Source organism: Gymnoscopelus braueri (assembly GCF_963280865.1).
Source record: "Gymnoscopelus braueri genome assembly, chromosome: 5".
NCBI lineage: Eukaryota > Metazoa > Chordata > Actinopteri > Myctophiformes > Myctophidae > Gymnoscopelus > Gymnoscopelus braueri.
Window position 1 is genome coordinate 9,633,680 of NC_137606.1, and position 23,327 is coordinate 9,657,006.

Here is a 23,327-nt window from a genome sequence, read left to right on the forward strand (position 1 = left end):
GCTTAAATAAAAAGTTGAGAGGCATATTTCTGCTGGCAAGTGACTTTTTTGTAGGATATTATATTTTGTTTCATGTACATTCTCAATTTAACGCTGGGGGGGAAAAAAAGTAGCTGAGATACTTTTTCTATGTAGCTGTAGCTTTACAAGCTACATTCCTCCAGGGGTAGAAAGGTAGCTTAATCAAGCTACTGCCATGGTGAACTACTTGTAGTTTTACAAGCTACGCTTTCAAAGTAGCTTCCCCAACACTGGTTATGACCTCAAAAGGAGGGCACCTGGCACAGAAAACCTCAGCTCTAGAGTAAAGGCTTGACAATCGATAAAACTGACCTATTTTGTCAGACCTAAAGGCCTAATGACACAATCCTGACTATGTGCTTGAACAGATGTACTGTATCATACTAAGACAAACACAAATGGAATGAGGAATGACATTTTAATATCTTGAAAGCAAGTCTTAAGCAGTTCAACTTCCTTATCATTGTAAAGTTGCAAGACTGGTTTAATGACAGTAAGTGAAACTTGCACTATAAAAATAGATCCTAATTTCACATAGGCCAGCTTAAGACAAAGGCCTTATTTCCCCATTTCCAATGGGATTGGTGCACAATTACTGCAGTATTCAAGGCATACAGCATAGCATAGCCTAACATTTACATTTGTGTGTGGTTGGATTTGAACTTGAAATATGCACAACAACAAACAAACAAAAGGACTTACAAACATTCTGGAAAATACTTGCAGGAATAGTAGGCAATTGATTACACTTTCACAGAGTGGAACTTTGGCTATTTTCAAAAGCCTTTTAGACATTTTAGATGGGACATTCTGCATAACTAGCACTTTTACTTGTTGTACTTTAAGTACATTTTGATGCCAATACTTTTGCACTTTTACTCAAGTACATTTTGAATTCCGGACTTTTACTTGTAACAGAGTATTTCTACATTGCAGTATTGATACTTTTACTTAAGTAAACAATTTGAGTACTTTTTCCACCACAGCTTAATATACCACCTGCCAAAGGACATGACATTATTCTCTCCACAACATTCACCACCAGGCACCGTTAAGTAAATGATTTGGTCTTTTTTGGCACTGCATTAGGTTTAGCCAAATTATCAAAAACACACAGTACAATCATCACTGTGTTAATTCAACAGTATGTAACTGCCTCAATCTTTACACTCAGTTAAATTAACACTTGTCATTTTTTTCTGGTCCATTTGAGTCCAATTTTACACAGAGGATTTAACTTTGCACACCTTAAAATGGAAATAACTGATGGAAAAAGAAACGTTACATTATTGCACAAGAATGTTATTTTAACAAATCACAAGGATCTTCAAAGTGCAAAAAGGCAAGCTGAGATCTCAGCACAAACTAATGTAGATGAGGTAAGCATTGTGCTCTGTGCATGCTTTGAGGATCTTCACTACCTTAAAGTGGGATGAGTTTCTTTGTGGAGTTTAACAGTAGCTAAACAGCACTCTGAAAAGGCACGGGCACCATTGTGTGTCAACCTCTGGTAGAGAGATGTTAAAAACGGAATACAGACATACAGTAAGGCACACACACACACACACACACACACACATAAATAAATAAATAAATAGCTGAACATGTACAAGCGGGTCACAGTAAAAAAAAAAGAGTAATAACAGTTGTTCCCTGAATTGAACACCATCATTCAGTCGAATGTAATCGTAACGCATGATGGCATTGGGTCTTTTTTTTGTGTGTGGCTTCTCTTCTTTATAATAATCCATTATTACAGTGAAATGTTTATGCGGAATTTATATGCTACAACAATGAATCTGTCGCCTTATGAATCTGTCGTTTACAATGTAAACCAAAATTGGGCACACTACCCACTTTTGGATATAATCTTGCGCTTTTCAAACCATTATTGGTCGATAAAAACATCAAATAATTTCTCTCCATCGGGATCACAACAGAAATAATATTTTTTGTATCGCTTCTGACTTTAGTCAATAAGAAATGAGATAACAGTATGCCAAGCCTGTCTCCAGTGGATGTCTGGTGATAACTGGAGTGGATGACTCCAGCGTGTTAAAACAAATATGAGTCTCATCCTGACTTGCACTAGTTGCATATTTATTTTAACCTTAACTCATTCACTGCCAACAACGACTTCTGACTTCCCGATTGTACCGGACCCCCGTGGGTGTAATGAGCTGATCTCCATGAGGACGGCGGTCACAGAGAATATTCCATGATTTTTCAAAAGGTACAGTAAAATCACCCTTTTCGCTGGCAAGGGGACGGTAGACGATGTTTTAACTCTGGCAGTCAATGAGTTAAACTAAGCACATGTCAGAGAAGCAAGGTGCAGTCAAGTCATTGAGATGTATGTCAAGTCTCTAATGGTGTCCATAGCTCCGAGTTAGATATCAATTCAAGTTTGTCTTGCGCAGGTGCCTATTGGGGATTTCTATGGCACTGACTTGTAAAGGCCAGGAGCCTCCCATGATGCCAGCCTGGATGGCCACCCCTGTGACCACAGCCAGGTCGGGGTCTACGGACGTGTTGGGCTCCTTCCCAAAGTACTCGCTGATGAGCCTCCTGATCCGCGGGATCCTCGTTGACCCACCGACCAGAACGATCTCATCCACCTCCTCCTTCTCCAAGCGGCCCTCCGTTAAAACGGTCTCGATAGGGGCCAGAATCTTTTGGAAGAGGTCTTTGTTGAGCTCCTCAAACAGATCGCGAGTAATTTCCGTTTGAAAGACCGTGGTCTCCGGAACGGACCCTTGTGGCGCTCCACTGCTCTCAGCGGGGTACAAATGTAGGGGCACCCGGATGTTGACGCTTGTTTTAAGGGTAAGGTTGAGCTTAGCCGCTTCCACGGCCTGCCGGAGGCGATGGATATCCTCTTTGAGAACGGGCGCAACGCCAAATTCTTGTCGAACTCGCTCCATGGCGTACTGAAGTAACCTTTGGCTGAAGTCTTGGCCACCTAGCTTGTTGTTACCTATAGGACAAACACAAGCCAATCGAGTTGTGATTAGTTAATTATGTTATATAATGGGTCAAACTTAGAAATTAAAAGGTAGGGTAAGTGATATTTTTTGGTTAAAACAAAAAGTTTTGTATAAAAAGGTTAAAGCACTATATCCTGATAGTAATCATTGCTATAGAGTGGTTGTTCAGTAACAGGAGTATCCATGTCTCTCCAGCTCTTTAATAAAAATAAAATACATTTTCAGGTAGGTGACAACATTTCAGCCAATCAGGGGAGAGTACCCATTAATCAGCTTAATGTTTACAGTGTTCCAGTTCCAATTTGTTCAGCTCATTTATTTGTGTCACCACTTCCAATTTCACTTGTTTAATCTGTATCCTGATCCAGTTCTCTATCCTGATTGGATACAATTGGTATCCTGACCTGAACATACATTTTCTGTTTAATAAAGAGCTGGAGAGACATGTAGACTCCTGTTACTATCAGAATATAGAGCTATTCAACACTTATTTTGACCATTGACAATCACTTACCCTACCTTTAAACTTGAAACAGGGGTTACAAGCTATCCTGTTCATGAATAGACTGAATTTCAACCAGAATGCTAACCACACAAATCAATTAACCTCAGCCAACAATCTGAAGGATTTGTGAGCCTTTGATCAAATTGAGGCATGAAAAGGAAGGTGCGGCTCCATTTACAACACGCTGATCCTATCCTACTATTTTTCACCCCATAAACTCCTTGAAAAAAGTGAGAAGACCCACCTGCCATGGCCCTGGTGAGGAACATGCCTCCCTGTTTGTTGAGCAGAGAAACGTCCAGAGTTCCTCCTCCCAGGTCTACCACCAGCACGTTGAACACGTCCACCTTGTGGAGGCCATAGGCCATCGCGGCGGCTGTGGGCTCGTTGATAACACGTAAGATCTCCAAGCCTGGTGGTGGGTGAGAAACAATTATCATCAAAGCAATACATTAGTATTAGTATATTAACCCATTAAGGCCGGGAACGCATATTGTGTCATTTTAGATTTTTAGCTATAACTATTATTTTATACTTTTGGCTATTCAAAAATAGCAGATATACAAGCTTGTAGCGTGGCTATGAGCTTGTAGATCTGCTACTTTTGAAAAAATCTTCAACATTTGTGCAAATCTTTGAATACATATGTTTTTGTATTAAAACAACATTTTTAACTCAAATCTTTTCTTCTGGGGGTCCCTGGAACAAAATATTTTACAAATGTTCGCTTTAAAAATTGCAGATTTACAAGCTTGTAGTGCCGCGCTATGAGCTTGTATATCTGCTATTTTTGAATAGCCAAAGAAATCTAAAATGATACAGATACTTTCCAGGTCTAAATGGGTTAAAACAATTAAAATAATATACATGCTGCAAGAGTGGAAATGAAAATAATCTTAATTAATTTGATAATTTGATAACTTCACCATCTCCAACTCTATAACTTGAGATTATTTTGCCATTACTCTTAAAACGTAGGCAGTGGATACTACTAGGTCTGCACCTTGAATTGAAAATAATCCAGAATCGTGATTTGTGTTCAGCGTCACCATTAATTTGAACACCTTGTTTGGTAAGCAGCTACACTTTGTACTTGTCTTGTCTTCTGCTCTTCATCGGTGTGCAAACTCTAATATAATAACCGGAAGAACGCTGTACAACACATCTCCCCATAATTAACAATCTATTAACATGGACTACTGACCAGCGAGATTGGCAGCCCTGATAGTGTAGTTCCTCTGCCTCTCGTCAAACTCTGCTGGCACTGAGATGACTGCCCTCTGGATGGGCACACCCAGCTGTCTCTCTGCCATCTTCTTCAGTCTCAACAGCAGCCTGGAGCCAATGAACTCTGGGCTCACTGTGAAGGTACTGTTGGTGGAGATCACAAACTCAGCACTGCCATTGTTGTTTATCACCTGAGAGAGAAAGAAAAACAAAAGGTAGAGAGATATGATGAGAGAAAGAGGATAACCCAAGCTGTCCATTAGAGGTGCAAAATTGGTGAGCTTATCGTCGTTAATACAACTAGACCGGTGCCCGTTGGGAACGATGAAAGCAAGTTGGAAATGAATGCCCCACCTGGTTATTATGCAATACCCGTCATATGTGTTGTCAGAGAACCCGTTGCCTGTGTCCCCTTTTATACCCATATTGTGGCACACCAGGGGAAGCCCAGCCTCAGATGTCAGTCAAGCCCTAGGCTGCCCTAGCGCGTCTGATATCTGGTCTAAAGGGGCGGGTTCAAATCTCCATTGGTTCACCGATCTGTGCTCTCGCCAAGCCCAGACTGGGAGACGTGATAGAGGGAGTATACTATCATGTCCAGGTTTTGCAGCCAATAGGTAGCTGGCTATGGTCACACCTGCAGCCCATCCGACAATCAGCCAGCTGAGTACTTAACTCACCAGCTCCCAAACATCTGGTTAGCCAGACAGCTAACAGGCAACACACTTTCTGTCACACTGGATCTTGTGAATCTCACCTCTCCTACCCCTGGGTTGCCACAATCTTTGGAGATTTCTGTGTCTGTCTGCGTCCCTTTTATGCCCAAATATGGAGTTTCATGTCTAGCATGCCCACATATGGAGTCTAGGCCAATCTATGACATAATATTGATGTTCTCCATACAAGGGGATTTGCAGTTCATTCGATATTTTTGGGAAATCTGCTGATCCGACCACCTCCCCACATCAAGAGAGAGAGAGACTGGACAATCGCCTATCCGAACGACTCGACACCATGCACCACACTCCCTCGAGTCCTCGCCGATGCGCGTGAACGCCGAGTTTGAAGTTGGTCTGTCCCATATGACCCATCATTGCTAGTTGGTTACATGTTGCTAGTTGCTGTTGGTTACATGTTAAAGGGTTGGTTCACCCCAAAATGACTTTTTTTCCTATGGATTCTAGTCACCCCGTGGAGACTTGAATTCATGGATATTCTTATGTTTTTGTCGCATTCATAAGCCAATAATTTGATGACCAGTGGCCAAAGGAGACTCTTTGTGTCTCCTACCGGAACCGCTGCCGGTCATCAAATAATTGGCAAAAACATAAAAATATCCATGAATTCAAGTCTCCATGGGGTGACTAATCGATAGGAAAAAAAATATTTTTGGGGGTGAACTATCCCTTTAAGTGTCTTGTCATAAATAGACAGCAATATGCATAGGTTTATTTATGTAAATCTTATCAGCACTATCCAAGATGTCCTTACTGTACCTTGAACGGGTACCGGGCGCTCTCCTCCTCGAGAAGCTCGGGTTCGAATATCTTCCCGATGAACCTCTTGGCATCGTAGATGGTGTTCTGATGGTTGCTGTCCGCCAGGTCCTGGGCTTCGTGGCCGGCCAGCACCTCGCTGACGGTGAAGGAGACGGTGCTGGGGATGCTCTTCCTGCCCTCTGCGTCTCCTATCACCTCCACCTCCCCGCTGCCCGGGTGGAACACGCCCACAGAGCAGAACGTGGTGCCCAGGTCCAGGCCGATCACTTTGGGTGTCGGAGGAGGCAGGTACTGCTGGCCCAGATATCCAGCCAGGAACAAGGCCAGGATGACCGAACCTAGTGGCGTGGTAAAACAAAAGAGGGGGAAAAGCTAAGTAACAGGATTTCTTTGATCCGTGTTGTAATGTATAATAGTGTTAACGTTTCGCACGTTTTTCATCCCACTTCTGACACCAATGTAACGTTTCGCGCTCCGAGCTGGAATCGAACCCCCGGTGTCCAGCTCGCTCAGCAGACCCAGCAGGTAGCAAGCTTTATGGTCTAATGGCATTGGTTCTCAACCTTTTCAGGTCGTGACCCCCCCCCCCCCCCCCAACAAAATAAAATCATATTTGAACTGCGGACCCCCTCACCCTGATAAGCACTTGGAAATTAGGAGTTGAGGCATTACATTACAATAGCAGATCTAATAGCAGATAGAAAATATCAGATCTACATTATTGCCTCTTTCTTATATAATTTGACAATTTGGCCAATGTTTGACCAGTTTTTATAGTATAGCTTGTTGATTACTTTTGATGCAGTAATGGTCTTTTTTTCATTTAATTTCTTTAACAATTATATATCTTTATCCTTCAATTGTCATCTGGGGGACCCCCCCCCCCAAAAAAAAACATGTGGGAACACCCCTGTGGGGGACGGGGGGGGGGGGTCCTGGTCCCGACCCACAGGTTGAGGTTACCATATGGTAACTAACAAGCAACGCCAAGAGAGCAATAGCTCCCTTGGAGGAGCAAGTAAGTCTATTGTTTATTAAATACATCCATGTAAGGAACGAAGCTTAGCTGTAAGGAAATCAGACGGAGATGATCATGTGTCATCTGTCAGTCATCAGTCATGGACCACATACACACAGGTACAGGTGCATCAAACCAAGTTACCCTACAGTATGTATTGTACCGTTAGCCATTATAGCTTTAGTTCATATTTATAACTGACTGCACCCGGCGAATTAGAATAGCGATCTGTCATCTTACTTACCGATCATAGACACTTCTCCAGACATGATCGTGTACAATGTCTTAAAAACGTCCAACCTGTAAAAGTAGCGTTTTATCAGCTCAGTATGATGATGATCTGTATACGATGTACTGCCTGGTTGGTTCACTTCTCAGGATATACCAACGAGCTACACGTCAACATTGTCTCGCGAACCGGGGGTTTCTGGGTAATGTAGTTCAATAGAGACGTCACCGTGACGCAGGTCGAATACGCAATCCAGTGAATAAACACTACATTTCCCACAAAGCGTTACCAAGTACCGACGTCGTTCTGACGCGCGTGCAATTTAGAGATGATTTTGTCGTTTCTGTTTTTGCATATCGGCATATTTATAAATGCATTATTATAGGCTGTACTTTATGGCTGTGGTTCTCAACCTTTTCAGACTGCGAGACCCCAAAATAATCAATATTTGAACTGTGGACCGGCCCACCCTGATAATCATCGAATTGTAGGAGTTGAGGCTTTACATTTTCGGTTCCACAGATAAATATTGTGAAAATAGCAGATCTACAAGCTCACAACGCCTCACGCTGCAAGGTGTTGAGAGCTTGTAGATCTACTATTTTCACAATTATTGCCTCTTTCTTATATATTATATTTTATATTTATATTATAAATATATATATTTCTGTATATTATTATTTGACAATTTGGCCAATGTTTGACCAGTTTTGATAGTTTGTTGATTACTTTTGATGCAGTAATGGTCTTTTTTTAATTTAAAACAAATTATGTATTAAAACGGTTTTAAAAGTCCTTAAATTGTCACTTTACTGTCATCTGGGCCCTGGGGACCCCCCAAAAATCATGTGGGGACCCCCCTGGGGATCCCGACCCACAGGTTGAGAACCACTGCTTTATATGGCTGGATTTAAAGCATACAAGTCAAACGCAGAGTGAAAATTAATTTGCCTAGGTTTTTTAAAATAATGTAAACGTATTTTCAAAATATATTCACATTATTATTATTATTATTTATTATTATTATTATTTACAGTGGAAGCATAACATTACTTATGTTTTGTTAATGTTGAGATTTTGCTCTTCTAGACCATTGGTTCTCAAAGTGGGGTTCGGGGACCCCCATGGGTCCCCAGCAAAATGAGTTAATAAAGCATCACATTCATTGTAACCCCTTTATCCATATTTTATACTTTGGCTTCTCAAAAATAGCAGATCTATAAGCTCTTGCGCACACTATGAGCTTGTAGATCTGCTTCATTTTTTTTCGTGAAAATTTTTGCAAATCTTTGAATATATGTTTTTTAAAGCGAACATTTGTAACTCAAATTGCTTCTGGGGGGTCTCTGAAACAAAATATTTTGAGATGGTGGTCCAAATACATATCATCATTTTGGCTGGTCCTTGAAAAAAGTTTGAGAACCACTGATCTAGACTTAGTAATAAGAATGTAATAAACAGGGTTAACTTGCAAAATGTTGCATACATGCAGGCCTATTATTTTTTATTATATATTGTATAGTTAGTATAGCTGACACTGCCAGTAGGACTTTTTGTTAGAGTGCTGCTGAATATAGATACATGTAAAACGTTTAACTTTGTTGGATACATTGGTTCTGTGATGCAATCTTTTATTAGGGTCCAATATCCCTGCTCTCGTAGACTGTCGACTGTATGTTGGCATTGCTTTCATATTCAAATGCTGGACAGAGAGACCAGACTAATACTTAATAATTGTATGAGTGACAGAAGATTACATTACATTTATTTGTATGTACAAAAGTTGTTGAAACACATTGGGAATAAAATACAAGGCGGACATGGATGCACACAATACAAGCAAAAGAAAATATTACAATCACAATGTTTTGTGAACAGTAAACCCTAAACGCCGATAACATATTAGCTATTTGACCAAGGGCTTGTTTTTCAAACCTTTCAGACAAATTGCTTGAGATCTATCATTCTTTATCATTCATAAAAAAAGAAAATGTCACCAGATTGCTGGTTGAAATCAAACCTAGCAGAAAGACGACACAGGTTATGCTATGATTATTATGGTTTAAATAAAGGCTACACATGCAGAAAACATTGAATGATTTAGATTACAATAAATATAATACAATATTGAATTGATAAAGTCTCACTTGGTCAACCACATAATGATGGAACTTGGTAATCAATCAAAACCTGGTGACATATTTAAGGGATGGTTTGGTATTTTCAGTGTATACTTATAAGTAGACACTTGTTACTGAGGACTGAGGACAATGTTTCTATACAGTAGGCCATACATGGGCAACTGGTGGCCCGGGGGCCACATGCAGCCCCAGGCCCCCACCTTCACTTAATGCGGCCTGCAGGTTAATATTTGAATATTGATATATTTATTGATTTCAGCTGTTACAATTCCACACATGCAAACATGACCTGCTTTAATTACTTCAGTCTATATTGGTAGCTTAAATGACTAGTATTAAAATTCTATTGTCTTTTTTATGTCCAATGTATTAGTATTTAAGTTCATAAAGTTAACATAAGTATAACTAAATGTATTTGAAATTAAGTAAACATTTTACTCTTCAAGATTCCAATTAAAAAATAGCAAAACCAAATTCAGGATTCCAATAAAAAAATAGCAAAAATAGCCGATCTACAAACTCAAAACACGCCGTAGTGCGATGCGTTTTGAGCTTGTAGATCTGCTATTTTTTGTGTGATCCAGAATGTCGAAGTACGGCATACATTTTTGAAAAAAGTTAAAATACGGAGATACGAGGTGTCTGCCCGACAGTATGCAATGTGGCCCTCTGGAGTGAGTGTGGAAATATAGTGGCCCTCTCCATCCTCAAAGTTGCCCACGCAGCCCACCCCTGCAGTAGGCTATGTGGCACACATTTGTGGCTGGCTGTATCCTTCATTTTAAATGAGGAATGTGAACATTCTATTTTGGGAAATCTGAAGGAGAGACAACAAAGGTCTCACAGCACTGTGACAAATGAAAATTACAAAGTGCTATTAAATTGTTGAAGATATGTGTTTAGTGACTAGAGATATCAACAGCATCTGCAAGATGGTCGCCTTCCTCCTTGCTGTTTTCTGAGCATTCAGAAGGGATGAAACATCCGGAATCTCTGGGACAGTCACTACCATCTTCCTGTAGACTGTGGTCTTTTCCCTCTGTCGTGTCTTCAGCTGGTGGGTAAACAGGACAAGGCCATTTAATGGTTGTTGTACAACCACAATAAAAAAAGACGTGTTAAAAAAAACCGAATCACTGTGAATTGAAATGAATATGCTTACTGGAGGCACTTAACCACAGACATTGTCCAAACTAACTGATCGAAAGCTCACAATGTGTTGCATCGTGATAGGCTGGGAGCTTGTTATTTTAGAATGTATTTGAGAATGTTTGAAAATGTTTACATTTTCTTTTTTAATCTTTGAAAACTGAAAAAAAAAATCGCCAATGGCATGCCCGAAATAGGGACTATAGGTAGGCTACAGTATGTCGGGTGTAGTATATATCATGATTGAAAAAAGCATTTTATAGTTGTCTTGAGGTATGATGATGATGATGATGATATACAATTAATTCCCAAAGGGGAAATTTGCATTGTCACCATCCCAGAAACATCAAAATAGAGATATTAAAATGACAGACGAAACATAGGGTGGCTGCCCTGTGTTTACAAACAAAAAAAGGTGCACCATCATCAATATACGAAGTGCTGGTTTAGGGTAGTGCAACAGATGTGATAGATATGTTCTGTTAAACCATTTTGAGTGAGGTGTCGAGTCACTCCGGACAAAAGCCAAATGATTGCACTTCCTCTTTACGGAACACAATTTGACCCACAAGCAATGCAACAGGGCAGTGACAACCAAGGGTGTTACTCTTAACAAGTGAGCACCTACAAACTATAACACTTTAACATCTAGATGAGGTGATTTGGGTCACGAGAGATGAAAGGGAGCAGCACATTTCCTGCTTTGGTAGCAAGGTGGATGTCGTTGATTATGAACACCTTTTCCTTTCTGGTGTGATTGTCAGACCTGATTGAAAAGGCCCTAAAACTAGGTTGACATTAGGCTAGCATAATGGAGTTCAGCATGATTAAAATGTCTCTGGTTAACACGCTTGGCAAGGTCATACTTCATCCAGCACCATCTGTCTGGTCCCTCCCTTCCACCCAAACATCAAATTACTTTACCCTTTAGCAACCTAGAAACACTGCTGTGTGTCTCGTGGCAATCGTTGTTTATTCAACCCTCCTTGAGTTTATCAGGAAATGCAGTAGCTTAGGTTTCGTTCATATGTGTTCTGCAAGAGTCTTGTCTTGTGGTTAAAAACTCTCTAAGCAGTTTCGAGTTACAGGAAATCACTGAATAGGCTTTCTTTGCATTCAGTATTTCTACCTGCTAAAAGAGATATCTGATGAAGGTCGTTTAGACCGAAACGTTGTAGCCTAATAAACTATTGCTGTAAGTGAAGACCGTATGCAGGACTTCCATATTTATTTATTTTTACTTGATATGGTTGAAATGAATTAAAATGAGTTATATGGGCATAAAAGGGACACAGACTACTCCACTACATCTCAGAGGCAAATATTGTACATTTATGCCACTACAATTATTTGACAACTTTAGTTACTAGTTACTTTGCTGACTTAGACTATTATCACATACATAAACCACTTCAGCCCTATATATATTTCGGCCATTTGAAAATAGCAGATCTACAAGCTCCCAAAGCGTCGCGATGCCACGCATTGTGAGCTTGTAGATCTTTTTTATACATTTTGAACTTGTGAAACAGGACATTCTGCACAATGAGTACTTTCACTTTTGGTACATTAAGTATATTTTGATGCCAATACTTTTTTACTTTTACTCAAGTCATTTTGTTTACCGGACTTTTACTTGTAACAGAGTATGTCTATACTGCAGTATTGATACTTTTACTTAAGTAAAAAATGTGAGTACCTTTTCTACTGTACTTGCATTGCATTGTGTCTGTGTTCCTGTGTAGTCTAGTAAGCAAGCAGCAGGCATTGCTTTCTACCAGCATTATACACTTTTCATAGCAGCAGTAATTGTCGACTTCCTTTACATCTTTGTCATGTGGTAATTCTCGTTACTTCACTGACCTTCTGCCCAGCGGAAGTCGGCGGCAGCCAGCAGCCTTTTCCTGTGCTCCGGGTCGTTGACGTTCAACTCTATGAGGTGTTTCTCCTTCAGATGCCTCAGGTCGTCTACAGTCTGGTAGCCGTTGAGCAGCAGGGCAGAGGTATACTCCTAAAAACACACAGCACACTGTCTACATCAGCACCAACACAACATCTCTATGGAATCTGACTGCTACCCCCAGTGGTGTAAAGTAACTAAAGTACATTTACTCAAGTACTGTACTTAAGTACAATTTTGAGGTATTTTTGACTTTACTGGAGTATTTTCCAATTGTCAGTACTTTTACTTCTACTCCACTACAGCTCAGAGACAAATATTGTACTTTTACTCCACTACAATTATTTGAAAACTTAAGGTACTAGTTACTTTGCAGATATACATTATTATACTATAAAACAGACATTAAGGGTAGGGTAAGTGATATTTTTTGGTATTTTTAGTTTTTGGTGGTTAAAAAAAAGTTGTGTTGGTTAAAAAAAGGTTAAAGTACTATATTCTGATAGTAATCATTGCTACAGAGTGTTTGTTTGGTCACAGCGGTCTCTCCAGCTCTTTAGTAAACAGAATATAGTACATTTTCAGGTAGGTGACACAATTTAAGCCAATCAGGAGAGAGCACTGAAAATGCATTTTCTGTTTAATAAAGAGCTGGAGAGACATGGGAGACTCCTTTTACTGAACAAACACTCTATAGCAATGAGTACTATCAGAATATAGAGCTATTTAACACTTATTTTAACCAAAGGAAATCACTTACCCTACCTTTAACCAGTTTAGCCCTATACATAGGCTATTTGAAAATAGCCAATCTACAAGCTCACAACGTGTCGCGATGCGACGTGTTGTGAACTTGTAGATTGGCTATTTTCAAACATTTTAGTACTTTTTAGTACAGAGTATTTTCATATTGTGGTATTGGTACTTTTAAAATATCTGAGTAGGCTACTTCTTCCACCACTGCTGCCACCAAATCTGAGCTCAAACCCGGTGACCACAAAGAGCTAAACATAGTTGTGTTAAATGTAGTTTATTATACACCAAATGTATTATATACCAAATCTCCCTTTCTTCCTCTTAGTCGCTATTGTTTTTAGCCTTTTTTTAGTTTTTCTTTTTTTTTTGCTCCTAATAAAATGGTTTTCAAGCTGTTTTGTAAAGCGACTTTGGTTACTAAGAAAAGCGCTATATAAGTCTGATGTATTATTATTATTATTATTATTATTATTATTACACAAGCCAAATTCTGATGCCATTCATGTACTGTTCTCACCTCCATATTGAGTCGCTCCAGGAGCTCGATCAGGGTTTTGGGACGAGGTCTCTTACACAGCTTCTGTTCTCTGATCGTTGGGGTCTCCTCCTCTTTCTCCTTCTCAGCCAGGATGTCCACGTAGATGAACTTGAAGCTCCCCACCTTGTTGTTCAGCATGCCAATCCAGATGCCCATGGGAGGCTTACTGATGATGCTGATGATGTCTCCAACCTATAGGGTAATGGCAGTGTTAGTTACATGTTCAATATGCCTTGAATGATAACCGTAACTCTTGTTTGTTTTATATGACAACCTAAGCAAAGGGCACCGTTTCAGCTGAGTACCAGTATATGTTTATGGTCCTCAGCTGACATTGATGTTCAGTGTCATCAAGTGGTGGTAAAAGTACAAAAATGTTTGACTTAAGTAAAAGTATCAATATACTGCAATATAGAAATACTCTGTTACAAGTAAAAGTCCGGAATTCAAAATGTACTTGAGTAAAAGTGCCAAAAGTAAAAGTACTCATTATGCAGAAGGTCCCACTTCAAGTTTTCAAATGTATAAAAATCTTTTGACAATAGCCGATCTACAAGCTCACAATGCGTTGCATCGCAGCGCATTGTGAGCTTGTAGATCGGCTATTTTCAAATGGCTGAAATGTATATAGGGTTGAAGTGGTTAATGTATGTTTCTTAATGATAAACAAAATCTACAAAGCAACTAGTAACTAAAGTGTTCAAATAATTGTAGTGGAGTAAAAGTATAATATTTGTCTCTGAGATGCAGTGGAGCAGAAGTAAAAGTATTGGAAGTTGGAAATACTCAAGTAAAGTACAGATACCGCAAAGTTGTACTTAAGTACAGTACTTAAGTAAATATACTTAGTTACTTTCCACCACTGAGTGTCATTTACCTTGAGCTTGAGAGAATCTGAGTCGTATGGACTGGGGAAGAAGTCTGTGTGGACGCGGGCTCTGCAGCAGAACTGTCCGTGGTACGAACCATCCTCCTCCAGTCTCAGACTGTTCCTCTGACTGGAGCCATCCGACACGCTGGTCACCCCGCCTGAACCAACAAGCACAAGGCAGCATGATTGCACCCATCATGTAGTGTTTAAAGTGTGTGTGTGTGTGTGTGTGTGTGTGTGTGTGTGTGTGTGTGTGTGTGTGTGTGTGTGTGTGTGTGTGTGTGTGTGTGTGTGTGTGTGTGTGTGTGTGTGTGTGTGTGTGTGTGTGTGTGTGTGTGTGTGTGTGTGTGTGCCGCTGTTCATTCCCTATGGTGCTGAAATGTGTGTTTTTGGCTACTTTAAGTGCATTTGGAGTACAGATGGGTCAGGTTTAGCCTGGTTCCAGACGAATCTGCCATTGCAACCAAAAAAAAAATGCCCTTGGCAGATTAGTCTGGCCACTCTCAATAGAGATTGTATTTCTCTCCCTCCGAAGTTGTGAGGGACCAATCAGGGCCCAGTATGCAAATTGTATCACCAGAGGCTTTTTTTTAAATTTGCCCCTCGGAAATGCAGGTTCCACACAGAGATTCCAGACTAATATCTATGCAGTGATATTAGTCTGGCCATGTCAGGCTAGGTCAGGTTTACCAATGCAGGATCATTCATTTAGTCACTTTATATTATAATGAATGTATCTCCTTTAGTTGTTGTTGTTGGGGTATTTGATACAGTCATTTGCACATACAGTACGTCGAATTTGTCCTCTGCATTTACCCATCCCGTCCTCTGCATGCTATCTAGCTATTAGGAGCAGTGGCTGCCATTAAAGGGATAGTTCACCCCCAAAATGTTTTTTTGTCGCATTCCTAAGCCAATAATTTGATGACCGGCAGCGGTTCTGGTAGGAGACACAAAGAGTCTCCTTTGTGTCTCCTGATTGAACTGTTTGGTGCTACTATATGTGTTTATGAATTGAATACCAAGGACATAATGGAAACAAGACCACAAGGACCTTTTTGGACGGACCTTTTAGACAAAAGTGTTTTTAACTGTACTTGTGCTGTTTTTAACTTTTCTGCCTAATAAATAAATATTCAATCAATGAATACTAACGGAACCGCTGCCTACCGGTCCGCTGGACATCAAATGATTGGCTTAGGAATGCGACAAAAACAAGTCTCAATGGGGTGACTAATCCATAGAAAAAAAATTCTTTGGGTGAACTATCCTTATATGACATCTGCCAAAAAATCTGTCTGAGCCCGAGCTTTTTAATGAGTAATGACGTGGATGATGAATTCTTCTCAGTCTCTGATTGTCTTTAATGCTTTGAAAAGTTCAAAGCCATCACTACGATTAAGAAAGTGAAGTAGAAAGTAGACAAAAGTGCAGAGTTGGCCATAGAAATAATATACAGAATACACTTGACATTTAAAGCATTTTTTGAAATGGGTAACAAATTGCTCCATCTATGCCTTACCTCTCAGCTTTCCTACTTACTATATTATTAAAATAAAGTTCAAAGGGATGAGGACTAACCACTCTCCCTCTTAACACAGCACGTGTTCTCCTGGATCATGTGTATACTCGACTAGTATGCATTAGTAAATTTGGTATTTTTTTTAATTTATGGTAATATTGTTGACCACTCATTTTGCATGTCCTTGGTAAAAATATAGTTTGAGGAAAATGATGGCAGGGACAAAAAAACTGGCACTCATTACATTGCTTATTATTGTCCATGATATTTTCAAATACCATAGAAAATGCTAATGATTTTGTACTCAGGTCTGAGATGAGTCCTTATGAACATAATTATGCTTACTGGAGGAGCTCTGGCCACTGTATAGGCTTTCTAAGGAGGCTCTGGTCTTTGTGGCAGAGCTGGTCTCTGCTGGAGCACCGCTCTCTGCTGCCTCGCTGTCTGGGTCTTCAGTCTGAGAGGGGAAAAATCACATGAAATGAGCAGAGTACACAACAGATTAGAACCACTCATCCTTTCCGCGGAGCAGACGTAGGTAACTGTGACCTGCACAACTAATTAGTTGCGCAGGTCACAGTTACCTACGTCTGCATGTGGTGCATATGATCTGAGTCAGTCCTTTCACGTGACTAAATGTGAAGGAGTTCATTCCAAAATAAGAATATTTGCAATACCAATTTGTGTCTGTTAAATATGAAAGGGTTAAAATTGCTAATTTTCTATCAATTACACACCCCATGGAGACTTGAATTCATGGAATTCTTTTTAGTTTTTGTCACATTCCTGAGACAATAATTTGATTACCGGTGGAAAGATGCTAATGTCTCCGGTAGGAGAATCAAAGTTGACACTTTGCGTTTCCTACCGGAGCCGCCGGTCATCAAATTATTGTCTCAGGAATGCGACAGAAACAAAAAAATCTCCATGAATTCAAGTCTCCATGGGGTGTGTAATTGATAGAAAATAAGTCATTTTGGGGGTGAACTATAGCTTTAAGCAAGGGCCGCAATTAGACAGTTTTTTTGGGGGTTATATTTCAAACTTTTACTACATGGTTGTAACCTCTTCTGTGTATGACAGGAGGAAAGTTTCACAGGGGGAATATTCCATCATTGTGGTAATATATATCAGCTAAATGTTTATGAGGATGTGGGTTTAGAAAAGATGGCAGAGGACGATTAGCCTCTGGGGAAAAACAGCACAGGGTGACAGATTTTGAGGTTGAGTGTATGCAAATGTGGACTAATAGTGAACGACTGATATGGGGATATGAGTACTTCTTCCACCAACAGTGGTGGAAGAAGTACTCAGATATTTTACTTAAGTAAAAGTAGCAATACCACAATATAAAAATACTCTGTTACAAGTAAAAGGCCTGTGTTCAAAATGTTACTTGAGTAAAAGTACAAAAGTATTGGCATCAAAATATATTTAAAGTACCAAAAGTAAAAGTGCAAAAATGTTTGAAAATAGCAGATCTACAAGCTCACGACGTGTTGCGAAGCGACACGTTGTGAGCTTGTAGATCGGCTATTTTCAAATAGCCTAGGTATAAAATAGGGCTGAAGTGGTTAATGCATGTTTTATAATATAATAATTCATATCTGCAAAGTAACTATTAACTTAAGTTTTCAAATAATTGTAGTGGAGTAAAAAACAATATTTGTCTCTGAGATGTAGTGGAGTAGAAGTAAAAGTATTGAACATTGGAAATACTCCAGTAAAGTAAAAGTACCTCAAAATTGTACTTAAGTACAGCACTTGAGTAAATGTACTTAGTTACTTTCCACCACTGTGTGTGTGTGTGTGTGTGGGTGGGTGTGTGTATGTAGGCTACATGTGTATGTCTACATTTGTGGTATGTTTTCCTTGTCATTTATTGTTTTGACATTGATTGGTCATTTGTAGAGCACTACATAAATGTTTATTATTTGATACAGTACATTTGACTATTTGCACCATAGGTGTCTGTCTGGTCTGTCTGTCTGTCTGTCTGTCTGTCTGTCTGTCTGTCTGTCTGTCTGTCTGTCTGTCTGTCTGGTCTGGTCTGTCTGTCTGTCTGTCTGTCTGTCTGTCTGTCTGTCTGTCTGTCTGTCTGTCTGTCTGTCTGTCTGTCTGTCTGTCTGTCTGTCTGTCTAGTTGTGGCCATGTGACTCACAGTTTCCTTCAGGTGTTTTTTGCCCATCTTCCTGCGCATGGTCAGTGAAATGGCCGCCTTCATCTTCTTCCCGAGTCCCGATGATTTATTTGGGTCTGAACCCTCACACCCAGGCTCTTCTACAAGCTGTAAATTAATTCACACATTGTTTATATGGTTGACTGACCCTAATAAAAATAGAATCCCTACCCCTCATTTGTGTTGTGTTAGTTTAACATAAAGACAGTGTTTACCACTTCGTGGGACACAAAGATACTGCAAGGGAGGCGCGAGGTAAAAAAAAAAGAAAGAAAGAAAACAGGCTCCTACATTCATGGTAGAAAAACTTTTCCAAATGTAAATGTTAAAATGTCAAGCTTTGCTCCATGTTTATTGTTTGTTTTGATTCTTTTTTAATAGCCATAAGTATAAAATAATGGTTAAAGTGGTTAAAATATATAATGGCAGATGCTTTTCCCGGTCTTAATGGGTTAAAATAAAAGTTACATTCACATCAAATATATATAAAGTATTAACAAAATGCTTGTGATCATCTGTTTTTGCTAGAAGTAATGTCAAAGAGTAATAGAATCGTAACAGATGAAACAAGGCATGTTCAAATCATGTATGTTTAAAAAAATAGCTATGCAACTGATATCTGTTGATAGTCTAGTTCAGGCTATTCAAATCTGAATGGCAGGAGTAAGTCAAGTGTGAGCATCTTGTATATGGGAGGCATATTCCTTTCCATTGATAAAGGGGGGGGGGGGGTTCTTTCCAAATCATAATAACATAAACATGAAAATCTAAAAGCTATAGGCCTAGGGCATCTATAGGGCAATTTAGGAAAAAGTACTCATTATGCAGAATTTCAAGTTTTCAAATGTATACACATCTTTTGAAAATAACAGATCTACAAGCTCACAATGCGTCACATCGTGACGCATTGTGAGCTTGTAGATCTGTTATTTTCAAATGGCCGAAATGCATATAAAGTGGTTAATGTATGTTTTGCAATAATGATCAAAATCTACAAAGTAACTAGTAACTAAAGATTTCAAATAATTGTAGTGTAGTAAAAGTACAATATTTGCCTCTGCGATGTAGTGGAGTAGAAGTAAAAGTATTGAAAATGGGAAATACTCCAGTAAAGTAAAGATTCCTCAAAAGTGTACTTAAGTACAGTACTTGAGTAAATGTACTTAGTTACTTTACACCACTGATAGTCAATAACATAAACATGAATATCTATCACCAGCTAGGGCATCTAGGGCAATGCCTGAATGTAAAGCAAGGTGGCACAGAGAACATGCATGCCCAGAAAAAAAAATAAAATAAAAAATCATGCCCAGATAATAAAAGTCAAAAGTAATCATATAAAAGCAATCATAATAATAAAGCTACGAACCGTTGCTGATCCATTTTCTTCTACTTTGGATGGAGACGGCTGGTGTCTGAGGCCCTCGAACCTGCCAAAGCTTGTAGAGCGCTGCAGGGAGAGATTAGAGACGGAGATCAAGTACATTGTCAGCCTCCCCCGTGACCCCAGAACCAACACACACACACACACACACACACACACACACACACACACACACACACACACACACACACACACACACACACACACACACACACACACACACACACACACACACACACACGCACGCACACGCACACGCTCACACAGAGAGAAAGAGAGCTCAAGCAGCGATGGTAGGGAGTATTTATAAGTAGTGAGCAGTATTTTGCACAATTCATGTCTCAAATGACCTCAAATCCATCCATCCGGCCTGTGTGTACATTCCATAATGAAGTGGAAATTGGGTAAAAGCTAAATATAAAAAACGCCTTGTTGTACGACATTCATGTTATGAAATAGTTCTCTGATGTCTTGATATCTTGATACTGTATGTGCCCATCTCTCCTTTTCTCCATCTCTCTCTAGTAATTCACAATTTAGATTTTTTTCATGAACCTAAAAGTGGTCATAATCTCTAACAAAACTCTGAGCCATCACCACACATTAAAATAATTATATAAATGAATAATCCCTTGAAATCCTGGTTAAATATGAGGCTGAGTCCTCTGGGGTTTAAAACAATAATAGTTCACTGAAATATTATGGGATTCTTTTCAACAGTAGCCTACATGTTAACAAACAATTAAAATGTTTGCATTTTGTTCCCATACAGTTTACTTTAGTGATATTGTATATTTAGTGAAAAATTACCCATTTTGTGTTTTAATGCCATCCCTGCAGTTTTTTGTCATAGTCACATGTTTTATTTTCTAATGCTGGATACCACATTTGAATAGGACTCTTTGATTGAACTACAGCAGGGCTACTCAACTTAAGATGGCTCAGGGGCCACTCAGAAAATACCAAAAGTCCAAGGGGCCGCAAGCTAAAAATGACGGTCCTATTTTGGATTTTTCGATTTTGTAACACACACTACGCATTGTTATTGTTATAAGAAAATTTACATTTTTATTTATCATATTCTTTTCACTGTACCTGTTTATTTTGTGTGTATGTCCAGTGGCATCAGTTCAGCAAAAGCTAAGGTATGGCAAGGTTAGGGTTGCCAACTCCCAGAGATTGAAATAAGGGACACCTATCCTGGGCGCGCGGCAAAGCCGCACGGGCGAAAGAAAATGGGGGTCAAACCCCCCAAAAAACCCGAAATGCATAGAAAACTATGCATTATACCTGTAACAATTGATGTTTGTTTTTGAAAAAAAAATTAGCAACCCATATATTTGAACGGAAATGTATATTTTTAATCTGTGCTTAAATTTTTTTTTTTTTTGGGCTTGACCATGAGGGGCCGCCAAGACGCTGCGTTGGGGCCGCATGCGGCCCGCGGCCCACGGGTTGAGTAGCACTGAACTACAGTATCATCTATTTGTATAGACGTTTTAGTTGAATGTGACAATTGCCCAGTGGTGTAAAGTAACTAAGTACATTTACTCAAGTACTGTACTTAAGTACTGTACAATTGTGAGGTGCTTTTACTTTACTGGAGTATTTCCAATTTTCTGTACTTTTACTTATACTCCACTAATCTCAGAGGCAAATATTGCACTTTACTCCACTACAATTATTTGAAAACTTTAGTTACTTGTTACTTTGTAGATTTTATATAAAACATACATTAACCACTTCAGCCCTATATACTTTTCGGCTATTTGATACCAATACTGTTGTACTTTTACTCAAGTGCATTTTGAATTCCGGACTTTTACTTGTAACAGAGTACTTCTACATTGCAGTATTGATACTTTTACTTAGGTACAAAATGTGAGTACTTTTTCCACCACTGCTATTTTGTAATGGTTTTAACATTTCTTGCACACAGACTGTAATATTATATTTTTCACCTACCTTTGCTTTGAGGCCCTTTGGTTTGTCTGAAACACTCGAGGCCGTCCTCTGTAACATTTTGTCTATTGCTGTTAGGCTTTTCTCAAATCTCAGTTTGTAGGCTCTGAATTTCTCTGAGCTCTACTTGCAGACAGTGACAAGTGACAAGTGACAACACAGTGTTAACTGTTGTACCCCCAAGACAGACTGCCTGTCGACTGGCTAGGCTACTTCCTCAAAACGCACAGGATGTGATGCAACTCTCCATTCTGTCTGTTATCGCACTTTCAAAGGGAAAAGTAAAAAGTGCTTAAGTGAGCGTTTTGTGGCCCGTCTTTGAAAACGTCAATCGAGTCATTACCAGGAACAGCTCCGTGTAGAGCTAGGCTTAGGGTGACAGATTCTGATGGCTTGTCACGGTTGTGGTTAATTTGCTGGGTTTTGTGTTGTAATGGAAGTGCCTCAAAAACCCTATGTTTGTGTTATACTGTAGGCTCTATCAACCTTTACTTGTTCTCACACTCAGTGTATCCTCCTCACCACGAGGTTGAAATTAGTGATTTGATGTGATTTTAAGTTTGTTCGGTCAATTAGTTAAAAAAAAAATCCAATTATTAGCAAGTGGGATGCCATTATGGTAAATGATGCTGGCCTGCTTCCTTTTTCTCTCATTTCTTAATGTGGGGGGTGAGCATGTGCTATTGAGGAAGTAGCTGTTGACTGCTATGACAGGCCAACAGAGGAAGAGAGGAACAACACAGCAAAGTGGCAATTTAGCTGTGTTGAAATAGTTTCCGGATTATCTATTATTTCAACATAGTGCAAAGAACATTTTTTCAGTGATGTTATTTTGAGATTTTAGTGCCTGGTTGTTTGTTGTTGTAACGTAAATAGAATGTATATTCCTTTTAGGCAACTGATTTATCGATTATTGATTTATTATAAATGTAGTATTCAACTTACTTCAGTTATTAATATATATATGACTGTATGCTGATGTGTCTGAATGTAATGTCCTAGCAAGGGAAGTAAATGAGTCTGATAAGTGATAATATGTCTTATGAGTTTAGTACACCCTCAGTGTACTTATTAAGCAGCAGGCTCATACAGCAAGGTCAAGCAGCTATTCCTCTGTAGATAAGCTTCAGACCCAGACAGCAAGACGACAAGTTATAAGGTTTTATGAACGCAAGGAGAATGTTTCTCGTATCAGGCGTCAGTATTCTGGCTATATAGGGCAGTGACTATGGCCTCGGCATATAGCGGTGGGCCTTCCATGTAAAGTAACTTAAGTAATGTACTTAAGTACAAAGTTGAGGAATCTTTACTTTACTGGAGTATTTTAAATGTTCAGTACTTTTACTTCTACTCCACTGCATCTCAGAGACAAATATTGTACTTTTACTCCACTACAATTATTTGAAAACTTTAGTTACTAGTTCCTTTGTAGATTACAT

General features: G+C 39.3%; 3 protein-coding genes across 3 annotated transcripts in view; all 3 read right to left on the reverse strand.

The window, feature by feature from the left end:
* The window catches only part of med17 (mediator complex subunit 17), a 167,454-nt gene that overhangs the window by 66,944 nt on the left and 77,183 nt on the right, over positions 1-23,327 (reverse strand). The window lies entirely within an intron of this gene.
* On the reverse strand, positions 423-7,624 carry hspa13 (heat shock protein 70 family, member 13). The gene is made up of 5 exons (XM_080428526.1): positions 7,502-7,624; positions 6,237-6,577; positions 4,718-4,931; positions 3,758-3,925; positions 423-2,998 (listed from the first exon to the last, which is right to left on the reverse strand). The coding sequence occupies exons 1-5, from the start codon at positions 7,524-7,526 to the stop codon at positions 2,418-2,420; spliced, it is 1,329 nt and encodes a 442-aa protein (XP_080284652.1). The 5' UTR covers positions 7,527-7,624; the 3' UTR covers positions 423-2,417.
* samsn1a (SAM domain, SH3 domain and nuclear localisation signals 1a) lies at positions 9,235-22,058 on the reverse strand. Its single transcript, XM_080428136.1, has 8 exons — positions 21,892-22,058; positions 19,912-19,992; positions 18,525-18,650; positions 16,709-16,820; positions 14,848-14,999; positions 13,950-14,162; positions 12,640-12,787; positions 9,235-10,681 (listed from the first exon to the last, which is right to left on the reverse strand). The coding sequence occupies exons 1-8, from the start codon at positions 21,946-21,948 to the stop codon at positions 10,527-10,529; spliced, it is 1,044 nt and encodes a 347-aa protein (XP_080284262.1). The 5' UTR covers positions 21,949-22,058; the 3' UTR covers positions 9,235-10,526.